Source organism: Ursus arctos, unplaced genomic scaffold, assembly GCF_023065955.2.
Source record: "Ursus arctos isolate Adak ecotype North America unplaced genomic scaffold, UrsArc2.0 scaffold_30, whole genome shotgun sequence".
NCBI classification, from domain to species: Eukaryota; Metazoa; Chordata; class Mammalia; order Carnivora; family Ursidae; genus Ursus; species Ursus arctos.
The window spans coordinates 24,338,740-24,355,244 of record NW_026622986.1 but is presented as its reverse complement, the minus strand read 5'-3'; the positions used below and the strand labels follow the sequence as shown (position 1 = coordinate 24,355,244).

The following is a 16,505-nucleotide window of genomic DNA, read 5'->3' as shown; positions in this document are numbered from 1 at the left end:
ACAATTGGATCCTGGAATTCAAAACAACACACTCAAGCAAGCCTGTATCTTTCGAGGGAGGGATATCATTTGGGTCCTTTCAGGCTCAGTAAAGATGGATAATAATATTTGCTACCGAACCACCTTAGAAGTATGGGCTAAGAGAACCAAGGAGAGCATATGGAAGAATCAGGCATAATAATTCTTTATGCGTAACCAGCTGAGAGAGCTTTATGGCCACCGTAATTGATATCGACTGTCAGGGTTGGGATACAGAGGAATGCGTGGAATTGCCCTTCCGGGATTACCAGATCCCATCAGAATGTAAATCATTTAACAGTGTGCAAATGATTTAACAGAAACACTGTCCAGGGTTTCCACAGTGGCCCATTTCTACTTGCACGACGTTCCTTTCCATTCCCACCAAGGACGTGCTGAGCACTCACGCGCCCGGCCCCATATGGGATGTGTGCTCTCCTGTCAAACATTTACGCCCGTGTTGCAGCTAATGGTCAACGGTGGGCTAATCTCTAACCTTCGACGAGAGGCTTATGTAGCGTGCAACTCAAAACCAGCCATCAGGAACAACCTTTTTAAGTGTGAACATAGCTTTGAGGTCATTATTTGACTCATCTGCTAAATGAAAATGTACCGCTGGGGGGTGGGGTGGGGAAGCAGGGTAGTAAAGGCAGAGGAAGGTCTTTTAAAATTTCATTTCATTTTATGCAGCCTATTACACAGTTCCAGGAGAGTCTGTCAGAAACGAACCTGGTGGTGAACGTGAACTGGAATGTGCCATTTTTCAGAGTCAAGCTACCAAAAATGCACAATGCAATGCCTGCCCCGATTTACCCAAGTTCTCCCTCACCGCACTTGTCCTCAGGGTAACTGGGCACCCTCCCCCTTCAACTGGGGTGAGTTTTCACCTTCTCTGACCTTGACTGTCTCCCAGGGAAGATATTAAAAAACAGGATGAGTCAAAACGTGGCCAGGAAGAGGGAAAAGGATTAAAGACTGAAGGGGCTCAGCACACGTGCTTGCACAATCCGATGGAAGCGGGCTGCGTCATTACTTCTTACCATCTCTACCTAATGCTGACTGAGCTCAAGAATCGTCTTGTTGTCCTCAGTCAGCACAGACATCTGAATGGCGTGTGGAAGCACTAATACAGGAACGTGGGAAGACATAGTTCTAACTGTGAAGAACATATGTTCCTACCACGCAGGCTCTACCCCATTCCCTGACGTCTCCTGTTCATAATGCGCTCCCCCCTTTTACACCTGGCCCTCCCGGGGGATTTAATCTTTAAAGTCCACTGCGATGGAACAGCGTTCGAGACTTTCTGCCCATCCCATACATTTCCTACAAGTTGAGTTCCCCGAGTGGAGGCGTGGATAGATGTTTCCAGGGGCCCTCCTGTCAGACACCATGCTGCCACTTAACATCCGAAAGATGACTCTCCCCTATTCTTATGTGACTTCTCTGGCAATCCAGAGGTGGTATCTTTCATGTGTCTCTGCTCCAGCAGAGAAAAGAAGCTGAATGAGACCACGAAGAGGGCATGCAAAGACCAGGCTGCGTTTTTCCTAGCTGAGGACAACACAGGACAGGGGGAGCGGGAGAAGACCCGTCAGGGTCTAGATGCTGCTCAGCTGGCATGACACAGGCTGGGGTATGACCCTCTTCTGCACCCCTGAGGCTCTCACAGCCACTTGAGAGGCGCGTCTTCGGGGTGTTTGCTGAGCTCCGATCTCGCCTGGGAATCCAGGGTGGTCTGATGGGCATATAAGAATTTTACCTTAGATGTGTGGGTATGAGGAAGGTGCCGGTAGAAGGGAATATGCCTTCCAGTTATTACGGCCATTCGGGGTGTACTTTGGGCGTCTGTTTTACTTAATACTGAATAATGTGTTTTCTGCTTTCTTTGATGACTATCTGCAGGTGTGTGCTGGGCGCTCGGAGCAGGGTTGGGGAGGATGGCCCCACTTCCTCCCACTTAGCATTGTTTGATCCCAGGTGATTCACTAGCTGAGGGAAGAGGCCTGAGGTCATTTATCAGCAGTGTAACTGTGAACAATATTCTCCGGAAGGTTTCCATCTGTGGGTCTCCAAGATTTCCAAATAAATGGCCCCAGGAGAACCTTGAGCGGCAGGTGTTATGGACGTTCTCCAAAAGTACCGAGAGCTGGAGGACCTCTTCACGATCCCCTCGCTCTGAGGGACTTGGTGGTGGTCTTCACACAGCCCAGGATCTTAATGAAAAGCATTCCTCTGTGGTCGGGAATGACGGAAATTCCAACTTTCCACATAAAATGAATACAATAATTATAACACAAAACGTGATTAATCACCATACGATAGGTTGACAAGATTTCAGTGAGGATGATCTGCACCAAGTCCACCTAGAACAATCTGCAGGGCTGGCCTAAGGCTCTTCTCAGTCAACCTTCACCAACCACCACCACCCCTCTTCTTACCACAAAATGCATAAAGGTCACGGTTTCTTGCCATCCTCAAGATCATTTCTACCCTCCCCGGGAAGTTCCAAGTTCTAGTTCCCATTCCCCAACAGCTCTGGGACATTGAGTAAATCGCTGGATCTCCTAGAGTTTCATTTTCCTCATCAGGAGAAAGGGGATAATGATTTCTTGTCCAATTATTTTACTGAGTTTGGTGAGGACACAGAGGGGTGATCTGGAAACCCTAAGACACACTACAAATACCCTGGCTGTAATAATTATTCGGGCTCACCGGGGTTTATAATCTGACCTCTCCAGTGTTGCCTCTGTTCAGCACTGTTGAGTACTTATAGGAATCATTGGTTAAGACGTATTTTTTTAAAGAGAAGGACAGCGTTGTGTGTGTGTGTGTGTGTGTGTGTGTGTGTATCTATGTGTGTGAGTGTATCATCCAAGTGGCCCTGATGCCCACAGTTGGCCTCCCTGCGCCTGTGTACGTGCCCCAGCTCATTGCACAACTCATAATGGCTGCATGAAGATGCCTCAAGCGAACAGGGCTGTGGTGCGGGGCAGGACCAACGTGGTCTTGCACAACCACCTTCCTTAGCCCTTTGCCAGTTTTTCATCAGTCAAGTTACTTCATGTTTCGCTGATAAGCCACTGGGGTACGTGCCACTCAGGCTGGGCCACCATAATTTCATTTGCGGCCCAGCGATTCCTCCTGCTGCCTCGTTTATAGCCCATATCATGACCCGGGGAGTCTCTCTTGTAGAGGTCACGGGCACCACCAAGATGATGAGCCTAAGTGAATCTGTTTCTAGAATTGAAAACGAAAGTCCCTCTCTGTCCTTTTGTCCTCCCCCCACACCCGTCATATGAGCACACACACTAACTCACACTAACCCTGCAATAATCAAACTAAGAGATAAGGACTAGGATTCTGAAGGTTTTGAGACTAGTATTTATGTTGGTTCTTTTGTCCTGTGGGGTCTGATTTGCGGGTTTTGTTTCTCTCAGCTTCAGACAAGATGATAGAATCTGCTCATTAGCAAAGCTCTTTGAAGATCTTGGATAAAGACCACTTACTTTAATTTCAAGAGTGATGGTGTTTAGCCCTACGTAGCAAATGTGGCCCAAGGATGGTTATCTAAATTTCAGTAACATGGGAAGCTCCCAGACCAATGCGGACCTCTCAGAAAAGAAGGTGGGACAAGACCCCCGCCCACATAAAGCAGGAATTTAAAGCTTTTTCTTTTCTGACATGATCTGCTCTTCACTGGGTATATGCAGGCACCAGACTTGCTAATTTCATAGGAAATATGCAAATCTTTGCTCCCTGGGATTGGAAAGCAATCAATTAAAAACAATTTTCTGAGCATTGGCTGTATGCCTAGTTTAGTGATAGGTCATGGAAAGTGACCATAAAAATTCAATCTGATGAATGCTCATGCCAACTTTTCCTCCAACCCAAAGAGGGACACTGCAGTCCACATTTAGATGGTGCTCATGTGTTCTGTTTCTTTGGTTATCATTGGTGGACAGGATAAATGTTGAGACCAAGCATTTAAGTGTGACAAATATATTTAAGAGTGGGTGGTCAATCCCATATTACCTATGGGATTCCTTCTTTTTAAAAATTAAAAAGACACTGATATTTTATGACCTAGGACTTGTGGTTTGCAAGACTTTTGAAAATTATTGTGGTGACTAATTTTGACAGCAATTTCCCGTTATCAGTGGAGAGAAGGCAGGATTCAGTCCCGTAGCCTGAAGGTGGGGCAGGAGCTGAGATTAGAATCCACATCCACTTAATTGCTCCCATCAGGTGTGACAAGCCCACTGCCTACTGTGGGGCTGGCATATGGGCTTCTTCAGTTTGGCATGGGAAGCCACATCCAAAGAGAGAAGACTTGGCAGGAGAGCTCTGCTTTCTTTTGTGATTTTCCAGGGAACACACAACATCAAGGGTAGACTTCCCATGGGAGTTTTCCACTGAACAAGACACACATTTCTAAATGAGTTCTATCCATCCCTTGATCATAAATTTTCTTTCCCTCATCCACCTGTAACCTCGAGGAGTTAAAACACATCAGAAGGGCACCTGGGTGGCTCGGTCAGTTAAATGTCTGCCTTCGGCTCAGGTCATGATCACAGGGTTCCTGGATCGAGCCCCATATCAGGCTCCCTGCTCAGCAAGGAATTTGTTACTCCCTCTTCCTCTGCCCCTCCTCCTGGCTCATGCTCTCTCCCTCTCTTTCACTCTCTCTCTCTGTCAAATAAGTAAATAAAATCTTAAAAAAAAAAAAAAAAAACATCAGAAATGCTGTCAAGCATGCGGCTGCGTGGGGTATCAGGGACCCCCATTCTGTATCTCCCCCTGCTCCACTTAAGTTCACCATTAGAACCCTGTTCTCTCATGACCATATTCTAATCTTCGGCAACTTGGATTGATGATGACTGTATTTTCCTGTTCTTTTTGTGCAAAACAGGGGACTGTAAAGTATAAAGCAAGGGGATGTGAGGGAGAAACCCACTGGGTCATGGGTTCTGCCTCCTAGTGGAGAAAAAGTAGAAGGCAGGAAGCTGGTGCTCCTAGTCTGGGGAAAATGACAGACAAAACATGACAAACAGAAAATGACAAAATGAAACATCTTTCCTCACTTTTCTGCTGTTGAAAGATCAGAGGTTTGTTCTCTGGACAAGATGAACAGGAAGCTGGAATGAGGCCCCCATCAAAAGCACCAGGATTAGAAAGGGAGTCTATACCCCAAGTGGAGGGGTTCCCTTCCCCACCCTGGAAGTGGAGGACCGGCCCAGACAGGAAGTGGAGGATGAGCACCCAGACAGGAAGCGGGGCAGATTCTCCTCTGGAGAGAATGGGGAGCCATGAGAAGGACACCCAAACACTGCCATTCGGGCTTCCTACTGAAAGAACCAGCTTGCCAGTAGATCGGTCCACAGGGATATCCACCAGGAGACCACCCCCACCGGACGCCTCACTCCTCCACATGGATGGATAGAAAAGATCAACAGACAATTGAGGCAACTCTCCTATATGAAAGGCAGAGACCAAACCAAATAGGAAATACGCAGGGGGAAAGAAAAAAGAACTGAAAAGAAACAGAAAGGACACAGAACGTGCATAATTAATACTGAAACGATGAGAATGTAAAATTTAAAGGCAATAACAGGATAACAGACAATACAACGTATATATGTAAAGAAAGATCAGATAATATGAAGTCTCAGAAATTAAAAACAGGATCACAAAGGTTAAAAAGCCAATAGAGATTAAACATCATATTGATGAAATCTTCTAGGAGGTAGCATAAAAAGATAGAGATGGAAAAGAGGAGATACAAGGTATCAAAGCAGGAGGCTGTGCCCAGCCTCGAATTAACAAGAGTTCCGCAAGGAAAGCACGGAGAAAACAGAGACATCATCAAAGAAACAGTACAGAAAAATCTCCCAGAACTGAAGAATACCAATCTCCAGACTAAAAGTGCCCATCGAATACACAGCCTAGTGGATTTATGAAGACCCATTTCAAGGCATACCGCCCTAAAATTTCAGATGAAGAGGAATAAAGAGGAAATCCTAAAAGATACCATGGGTGGTGGTGGGAGAGGGTGGAGAGGGTCCACCTACAATGTACGGCACAGCAAACTTCTCCGGAGCAAACTCTGCAGCAACACCTTGGATATTCTGAGAGATGTCTTTATTCTCTATTTCCATATCCACTCAAACTATCGATCAGATATAAAGGTAAAAGAAGACTTCAGATATGCAAGGACCCAAGCACTGTACTTCCCATATGCACTTTCCCTGGATTTATTGGAGGATGTTCTCCAGTGAAACAATGGCATAAAACAAAACACAGGGAGACTCGGGATCCAGGAAACAGAGGACACACTCCAGAGCTGGGTGAAGGACAGACAGGATGGGGAAGGGGGTCCTGTGCTAAGGGCTGTGGACGAGGCCAGGTCCAGACTGGAGTGAAAGGACGGAGGAGGGCTATAGGGAGGTCCCAGGACAAAAAACAAAAGCTGCAACAACAAAAACCAAACTGAAGAGAGGAATGGATGAATTACCCGATGCATTTGGAAATTAATGTGGGCATGCATTTGGGAATCTGTAGGAGCTCTCGGGAAAAAACTGATGGGCCCATAGAAACTAAACAAGTAACAGCAAGGCAACTATTACCTTTAGTTAAAATGAGTGGTTGTCTAAAAAGGGAATCACAACCAGAGGATGCTGCTTGGGTTAGTCACACTCATGTAATGCTGGCAGTTGTGGCTTTTACCCAGAATTGGGCTTACCACCATTTTGGGAAAATGGGAAACGGGAAAGTGTGGGTGGTTGTATTGGAGACCTGAATCTTCACCCATCTCAGTTGGAATTCAGTAAAACTAAAATGGGTATAATCAAGGACTAATGCCTTGTGCCAACTTATTTGGAAATAGGCAAAAATCAGAAGAAACAGCTAAAATTGTTGAAGGTGGTGGGACTTGGGGGTGGACTTTTTTCCCCCATAATGAGCCTCTTAGAACCATCTGCCTTTATTTATTTTTTTTTAAAGATTATTTATTTATTTATTTGACAGAGAGACAGCCAGCAAGAGAGGGAACACAAGCAGGGAGAGTGGGAGAGGAAGAAGCAGGCTCCCAGCGGAGGAGCCTGATGTGGGGCTTGATCCCAGAACACCAGGATCACACCCTGAGCCGAAGGCAGATGCTTAACGACTCCGCTACCCAGGTGCCCCCATCTGCCTTTAAACTGCATTACATATTACTACTTTGATAAAAGTATTAATTAATTTAGAGGCACCTGGGCTCAGTCCATTAAGCATCCGACTCTTGATTTTGGCTCAGGTCATGATCTCAGGGTTGTGAGATTGAGCCCCATGTCAGGCTCCATGCTGAGCACGGAGCCTGCTTGGGGTTCTCTTCTCCCTCTCCCTCTGCCCCTCACCTTGCACCGCCCCCCGCCCCCACTCCCGCACTCTCTCTTTAAAAAATAAAATAAAAATAAAAAGTATTAATGCTTTAAAAAAATGAATGAAACAGTGATTGGAAGAAGCAGGAACAAAGAGCTCATTTATCTGAACAATTCAGATTCTGGTACACTGCAGGGATCGGTCCCGGAGAAACAGGGAGGGGACTGATATGAATCCTGCGCTGGGTAAACGGAAGCCCCTGTCTACCAGCATCATGTCCAGGCTGTGTGTCTGGCACTGCCCTCTGGGCTCCTCCAGGCCCCCGAAGTGCTGGGGGGTGGCATGGGTGGCACACAGAGATTCCCAGCCGAGAGCAACAATTCAGGTCTGGATCAAGTGAGCAGTACGTCCACAACAGAGCTCATAATGTGCCTGGCACTGGGGTAACCAGCAACTCTCAGGCTTCACCTTGCTTCATCTTCCCAAGAAGGGTGTGGGTCGGGTCCTTTAAAGACTTATTTCTGTATTTAGAGAGAGAGAGCAAGCACGCCAGAGAGTTGGGGGGCGGTGCAGAACGATGGCATCTCAAGCAGACTCCGTGCTGAGCACAGAGCTGGACCCGGGGCTCGATCTTAGGACTCTGCGATCGTGAATTGAGCCAAAATCAAGAGCTGGATGCTGAACTGAGTGTGCTCCCCCAGGCGCCCCAGGTCGGGTCCTTTAATGTTCCTGTTCAACCAAAGAGGAAAATTAAGTTTGGAGACCTCAAAGAAGGTGTCCCCATCCCTTGCATTGACTACGAAGCGGAGCTAGATAGGAACCTGGGTGTGCGGGACTCCAAACGGAAGCCCCCAGCTGCCCTCTGGGGCAGGGCCCCCCAACACTGGCACAGTTACAACCATGTAAACTGGGCCACATCGCCTGTCCAACCACTTCCAGGCCTTCGTCCTTGAGGAAGTTACTGAACCTCTCTGACACCAGTTTCTTTCTCCCTAAAGCAAAGGATGCTGGCTCTACCTGCCCCTTGGGCTCAAATAAGATAATATGTGACAATGTTAAAGAAGCCTGAAGTGTCAGTGCATGCAAATGAAACTATCATTTTTGATGACAGGAGGGAGACAGGTGGTCTTGTGGCCCCTACTTGGTCTCCCACAGAAACTTCAGGGAAGCCAGTTTTAGTAGGGATCCTGAGAAGAGCCCGCTGGGGGTCCGGATGCCAGACAGCAGCCCGGTCGGCAGGCAGGCTGACCCTGGGTGTGCCTCGGTCCTAAACGTGGCTGGCTCTGCAGGCATTGCCACCTCCCCCTGGAGGGCCTGTCATGTTAAATTCTAAGGATTTCTTCTCCTTTTTCATTTTCCATGAATCCCAGGGTCTGCTGTGAGCACGGTGTTCAGAAACACCACTGCCTGCAGCTCCAGCTAGGCATTTGTGACTGGACTGAATCTGAACAACTCTGAGTGAAAAACTGTTTCTCTCCTTTTCCCCAGGGGTCTGGACAAGCACGATTTGGGGCCACTGTTTTTTACTTGGTGGAGCTGATTTCTTCAGTTCGGGAACTGGAATTTCCAAGGCATTTACTGCCCCAGTGTGCCCCCTGGTGGACAGCCTCACGTTTTATTCCCGAACTTTCTCAAAGTGCCTTCACATTCTTAAACAAAAACCCTCAGAGACTCTTGCAATCTGCAAGCTATGTAAGGCTGGTCTTAGTTCCACGCTAGAAGGAGAAAACGTGTTTAGAGAGAGGAAGGAATTTGCAAGTTCCTGGAACTGCATTTAGTGTCTTTCCCCCCCATTCAGCAAAACCCCAAAATACTGCAGTCTGAGTGGTCTGGGTTTGAGCCCAGTTTAAGCCCTGGCTCAGCAACTGTCACCAAGGGAGGTCCTTTCACAGAGTTGAATTTGATCCCCACCAGCCCCTCCATTATTGTGGACATTTGCATTTGGAGGGACTATTCTGTGCAATGAATGTGCTGAAGTACTTCCAGAAGAAAAACTGGCGGCTGATGTACCAATCCAACTCGTGTGTGTGCTTTAATGTTTAGTGGGTTTGTGGCAATCCCCTAAAATAGGGTTTAGTTAAACTTGAAAATATAGGTGGTGGGATCTCCTCAGACTTTTTCCTCAGCCATTGACCACTTTACCACAAGTGCTCTTAGCTTTGAAGTCCTCTGGCAGCGTTCTCCACTCTGGGGGAGAGCCTGCCCTCTGGGGCTCAGAGCAGCCCCGTGGCTGAGCTCCGTGATCTGGGGTCAAGGTTGCCAGCTTCAGCCCCCACTGACGCTGCCATTCAGTAGATCTGCGACCTCGGGCGAAGCTCCTAACTTCCCTGTGCCTCATCTTCCTCCCAGGGGAAGCAGGGATGAAAAGTAGTATTCACCTCTAAGTGTTGGGAAGATTTAGCCACACAACTTACAGAAATCACTCAGCACCCAGTGTGCCACAGGGCGACAGGCTGTCCTTCTCTGTGGCTGTCAATGAGCTGACCTGAGGAGGTGCCCTGAAGGTTGCATTCGTGACACACCAGGGACAGCAGTGTGGGTGTTTCTTTCAAATACCTGCTCCCAGTAGAGGATCTCAGCCCCGGTGGTGTCTGCAAGCCCCTCTCCCCAGGCAGGGTGTGTGTGCGGGCAACCCATGTGGGCATTCTGGGTAGGCCAATGAAAGGGAACACTGCAAGCATATGGGGGAACTGGATGCGGTTCCACTCCATTAAGAGTTGTGCCTGAACAGACATGTCTCTAAAGAAGATGTACAAATGGCCAATAAGCATATGAAAAGATGCTTGGTATCACTAATCATTAGGGAAATGCAAATCAAAATCACAATGAGATACTGCTAACACCCATTAGGATGGCTATTATTAAAAAAAAAAAACAACCCACAAAATAACAAGTGTTAGAGAAGATGTTGAGAAATTGGAATCTTTATGCACTGCTGGTGGGAATATTATGTGGTATGGTCACTGTGGAAAACAATATGGCAGCTCCTCAAAGAATTAAAAGTACTATTACCATATGATCCAGCAATTCCACTTTTGGTATACACCCCAAAAAACTGAAAGCAGGGACTTGAAGAGATATTTATAGGCCCATGTTCATGGGACCACTATTCACAATAACCAAAAGGTCCAAGAAACCCAAGTTTTCATTGATAGATGAATGGATAAACAAAATGTGGTCTCTATATACAATGGAATATTATTCAGCCTTAAAAAGGAAGGGAATTCTGACACACACTGCAATGTGGATGGACCCTGAGGTCATAATGTGAACTATGCCAGTCACAGAAGGACGAACACTATAGGATCCACGGATATGAAGTCCCTAGGGTAGTCTAATTCACAGAGACAGGAAGTAGGATGGTGGTGGCCGGGGGCTGGGGGGTGGGGAGAATGGGGAGTTAGTGTTTAGTGGGTACAGAGTTTCAGTTTTGCAAGAGGAAAAGAGTTCTGGAGATGGATGGAGGTACGAACACTGTGAATGCACTTAATATCACTGAACTGGATACTTACCAGTAATTGTAATGATACATCTTATGTGTATTTTAGTGCAATTAAAAAATTTTGCCCACCTAAAGTACCAATCGCATCCCTTTGAAAGATACTGCCGGAATATCTAAAAATGGTCAGATAATGCATGCACTTGGTTATAAGAAGTCCACTCACCCTTTGCATATAATACCTAGAGCTCATTACATCATGTGCCTTCCTTAATGCCCATCACACAGCTACCCCCTCCCCCACCCCCCCTCCCCTCCAGCAACCCTCAGTTTGTCTCCTATAGTTAAGAGTCTCTTATGGTTTGTCTCCCTCTCTGTTTTCACTAAATTCTACCCTGGAAACTAATAATACACTACACATTACCTAATTGAATTTAATTAAAAATTTAAAATAATTAATTAATTAAAAAGAAAGAACTATACAAACTATAGAACCTAAGGGACATAAAAGCAATTTAATAAATGGACAAACATTTCATACTTATGAATGGGAAGAGTTAATGTTTTAAAGTTGTATATTCTCCCTCCCCTTCCAAATTTCTCTCCATCATTCAATACAATTCCAATTAGGTGTTTTTTGTGTGTTTGTTTTTTTGTTTGTTTGTTTGTTTTGCTACATCTGACAATGTATTTCTAACATTTACCTAGAAGAATAAACCAAAAAGACTTCTGGAAAAAAAAAAAAAGTCCATTCATCCTTAGGAGACCTATCTGCGTGGACTAGTGAATCTGCCCTCTCTGTCCATGTTTCCTCTCCATCTCAGCTGCCAGGAGAAGGGGACCCCTAAAATCAGGTAGAGGTGCACCTCCAAGGAGCCAAAAACTTCGTGATGGGATCAGGAAGAGTCCCGTTGTTAAATGGATCGTATCATTTCTGGACGTTCTCATTTATTTATAGCAATCCATTTATAAATTATGTCTACTAGTCAATAAAATCACATTGGGGCAACAACTTAGGATTTCTGGCTTCAAATGATACTTTCAACTTTCAATGGAAAACTCAATGGGAAGAAAGAGTTCCTACCTTGTAGATACAGGACTTAGCATTCAGAAAGAAGAGCTCGATGGTAGCGTTGTCCTTTAGGTATGAGATGCTTTCTATATAAAACCTGAAAGAGAAAAAAACGCTAATGAGCCACAGAAACAGCAGAAGATCAAGCCGAAAAGCAGCTGTTTTCTGAGTGACAGGATTTGACGCGAGGACCAGAACTCCCCATGCTAAATGAAAAAGAAAAAGGTGTGATCAGTTGTTTTCATACGGTTCAGCTTTGAAAGAAAGCAGTTTTTTAAGCCCTTTTCTAGCACATGAGGACTGCCATGCCTGACAACCTTGACCAGAGCCAAGAAGCTGGGCCTCCCACCAGAGGTGGTTAAACTCAACCATCTCCTTCTTTATCCTGAGCCGCTTTCCAATTTTTTAATAATATTATTTGATTTTCATACATTGCTTTTTTTTGGTCCTAATCATAGTTCGGTTGGATTTCTTGAAGATAATTTCTTCTGCTCAATTGAAGAAGGGGGCCCTATTTTTCTTTGAAATGGTTATGACGTTATCTTCCCAAAGGTGGTGAGGTGTGATTTGCTTTCTGTGAATCCAGAGAACTGTGGCAAGTGCTGTTAATGCTGTGGTATTAATGCATATTAAGCTAAATGAGAATTGGATTTTTATCCAGATGGAGCTTATAGATTTCTTTCATGATGAAACATGCTGAAATTATTTACATTTACATTTAATGCACCTTTATGCATCGACTTTGGAGTTTATTAAATCACATAATCAGATTAGGCACTTGTATTTGTCTAGGGACCAGCTGTGTGCAGGGAGGGGTTGATGGAAGGCAGAGCCTTGCCTGGGAACAGGCCCTCAGTGGGCCACTGGATACCTGCCTCCTGGAAACTGGGGCTACCCCGAAGCGTCAGTGGCAGGTGTAATGGGAAGACAAGTGCTATGTTCTAGAATAGTGTTACAGTATGATGGAAAGAATCCTGGGGAGGAAGTCAAGAGACCAGTAATCTGGTCCCAGCTCTGTATGATTTAGGGCAAATCACTTCATCTCTCTGGGCTTCTGTTTTCCAGACTGTATAAGAAGATCGAGGGACCTGGTCAGTGGTTCTCCACCTAACAAGTCTGCCGCTGTCAAATACTGGAAACTCATTCAGATGAAAACAACAATAACAATAGCAAAGACAACAAACCAACACAAAACACATCCTTAGGCAAGGACAAGCCCACAGCCCACCAGTTTGCAACCTCTTGTCTGCAGACCAATAATGTCTTCTGTCATCTTCCCAGTGTGTATGCAGAGGCTGCTGTGATTAATATCATACAGTTTCAATTTGTGAATGAATCCAGAGTAACTTCAAATACTAGCAGATATTTTCAACCAACAGATATTAATACGTAAAATTATCATGTGAGAGTATATAAAATGTTCGGAAATTTAGTATGGCCTTCATTCTTGCAAAGCTTGGGAATGAGTAGGATCCCTGGTGGACCTCTGCCACCCGGTCTCTCCCTGCAAGAAGAAAAAAAAACACCTGCCAAGAGTAGCTATTTTAGGTCACGGAGGCCTCCATAAAGGGTCTGCAGTGGTCCTGAAGGAACCGCAAAGTGGTACAACTTCCCTGTCTCTACTAGTGGAGACCTGAAAGGCAGTAGCATACTCTAGGTCTTTAACAAAATAAGTCAAATTGGATTTAATAATAAAAAAAAAAATACACATTTGTTATGAAGGATTTTTGAGTGAGGGTAGTCAGAATAGCAAAATCAGAAGGAAGGAAGGAAGGAAGGAAGGAAGGAAGGAAGGAAGGAAGGAAGGAAGGAAGGAGAGGAAGGGAGAGATCGAGGGAGGCCGAATTGCAAGCGCGACCCATTATAGATGAACCTTGCTTCGCGCCTTTGTTCAAACTATTGCTCTGACCCAGAAACCACCATCCTCCACACCCCAAGCCACTCCTGCCCCCTTCTACCCTCACTCAGGAACACCTTGTTTTCCGGGACTCTGCTGACAGCCCCCAGGGAAGAGCTCCTCTCCGGGCTCCTCCTCTGCTTGCCCTGCTGCCCCAGAGTCCTGTACTTTTCTGCTCCCTGGGGCATCTTCTTTCTAGGCTGTGAATGTCTCCTGGAGGGTGAGGCCAAATCCCATTCATTTTTGTATCTCCAGCACTAATACAGTGCCTGGCACACAGGTGGGCTTAGTGTCTGGGAGCGAAAGACTCTGCTTGTCAGCTTCCCTCCCCGCTGGCTGCGGGAGGAACAGTGAGAGGGGCAGAGAAGGCACTGTGGGAGGGAGAGGAGCTACGTGATTCCGGGTCATGGGGGCTCATATGCTGCATCCCAGCCCTGCCCCCCTGCCCTTCGCTCACTGTCAACGTGGAAAGTTGCACAAGCAAGCTGCGGATCCCCTCCAGTCTTAAAGCCAGGACAGCAGCAGAATTTTCTGGAGTCTGCCAGTGAGTGACCTTAGTTCTGCAATAACTACTCTGTGTCTAAATCTGTTGGGTCCAAAGCCACATAATTTTCAAAGCAACACCTTGTGTCTTTCCTGTATTTCTTTCAAATCTTGATAATTTAGGCGTGAAGACATTCGGTACCCGTCATCCTTCTTCTCAACAGTATAAGAAGGAAACATGACACTCCCCCACCCCCGCTCTAGCAACAGAAATGGGAAAGGACAGGGTAGGTTCTGTTCTCTGCAGCAGCAGTTGTGTCCCCCAAGTTCCAGGGGTCTGGCTGGACACAAGGCAGGAAGGTAGAAAAAATAACATACTCTGAGATGAGGAAAAATAAACCACCTCCTCTTGACAGAAGCTGGGAAGCAATATCCCGTTAACCTTTATCACCGAGAAACAGCCTGGAAAACTGTGTGAGCTCCAGGCCTGTCATATTATTATTCTGTAACGCTGGATATTTAACTCATCCTGAACTTTCCATCTGTATGAGGGAACTCGTGAATCAAAATGTCCAGAGAAAAAGAGACCTCAGGCATCTCAATCCACACACGGAGCCTCAGGGCAAAGTACAGGAGCACCAGGGGGAAGAAGCTTCTGGGGAAGTGCGACACATTGATGGTTTGGGTACAAAGTCTGGATTTTTTTTTTTTTTTAAAGCAGGTTCTGTTCTTTTTGATTTTCACGAGAGCTCCTCATTTTTGCCAGTAGGTGGCAATGTTGCATTTCCTTAACAACCAGTGTGCCGGTGTCGGGGGGCGGCGGGGGGGGGGCAATGCTTTCTCAAAGACCTGGTTCACAAAGAAAATTCCAGGTCTCTGGATAAAGCCAAGGAACTGAATGCTTTCTTGTAGATGCACAGGGTCTGCATGGACAGTTCCAAGTCTGGCTCCGTATTAACCATGGGTTTCTGGTGCTTTGACGTCTGCGGCCTAGATGGCTCTGGAGGGATGGCCCCTCCCAGGGTTGACCAGTTCCATAAAGGTGTGAGCTCGCCTTTCATATGCAGACCAGCTAATCTAGAGAGCTCACACACCCTTCCTGCTCCTTTGTGGGGCTCTCACACTTCAGGTCAAGGCCCTCCTGCCCTCTCACCCCAGGGCCTGAGCCAGGCCAGACAACTCTGGCCAGACCCTATGCCCCAAGCCTGCTGTAATTATTCAAAGTAGCCAATGCTAAACCTGATTACCCTGCCTCACCCATTCCTTCCTGTAGAAACCATGAAACAAAGGCTCTTCCCCACATTTCCCCCCCACTCCCTCTGCCTCCTGACCAACCCTGGTGTGTCCCTGGGCAGCCCCGCCTGGTGCGGTGAGCTCTCTCCTCCTGGAAACTGTGAATAGTAAGCTGTCTTTTCATCGGCCACCATCTCCTGATGTGTTGGGAGTACCTGAGTACCTATGCCTGAGTACCTGTACCTGAGTAATAATCAAACTTATGCTTTAAAACGGGTTCTTTGCCATATTTAGCAGGACTGAATCTGATGGCTTCTTCTGAGTCAAAGGGCCAACCTTTGTTCTAGGCCAAGGGCAGACCTGGCTAAGCCTGTTCCCTGAATACCATCAGCAGCGGTCCTGGCCCAGACCTGAGACACTGTATCAGACACTCTGAAGCAGGAATAAATACGTGCTATGCTGCTACGTGTTTGGGCACATAAAATAATCAAAAGGCTCTGAAGCCTTGGGGAGTCTCGTCCCCTATAACCCGCGGACGCCTCTGACTGGCAGCAGCGTGAGCAACGTCCTATGTCTGGATGTCAGTCAGCCTTCTTCCTCTGGACGGCCCGCTCCTCCTCTTCCCTCTCACATCCACCCCCTTGGCACTTGGGAATCACTGAATATTTACAGCAAGTGTTAATTAAATGGACCGCTGATTTCATTTTGTCACGAACACAAGGGTCACATTTGGAATGCTGACTTTTAGTAGCAAAAAGGAGCGATGGGAATGAAAAGGGTATTTGGTGCTGCTGTGAGTTTCTGGGGCCGAATATCTCTCATCTTATGAATTTCACCAGCTCGAAAATCTTCACTGGGGCACCCAGTTGAGATCTAGCAAGCTCTGGTTAGCAGGCTCCTCATTTCAGGATCCCTGCCTTCATTGTTACTATGGTGACAGGAAAAGAGCAACTGTTTGTCTCCACCAGCCAGGAAAGACACCAACAGTCAGGCCATAAACTTAGCTG

At 46.5% G+C, this 16,505-nt stretch overlaps 1 protein-coding gene across 10 annotated transcripts in view; it reads right to left on the bottom strand.

Moving 5' to 3' along the window:
* Window positions 1-16,505, bottom strand: part of FRMD4A (FERM domain containing 4A) — a 592,045-nt gene that overhangs the window by 113,591 nt on the left and 461,949 nt on the right. For all 10 annotated transcript variants that reach the window (XM_057304597.1, XM_057304598.1, XM_026479048.4 and 7 more), the window contains exon 5: window positions 11,898-11,982. In XM_057304597.1, coding sequence (XP_057160580.1) covers window positions 11,898-11,982 — 85 coding nt within the window. The remainder of the gene's footprint in view (window positions 1-11,897; window positions 11,983-16,505) is intronic.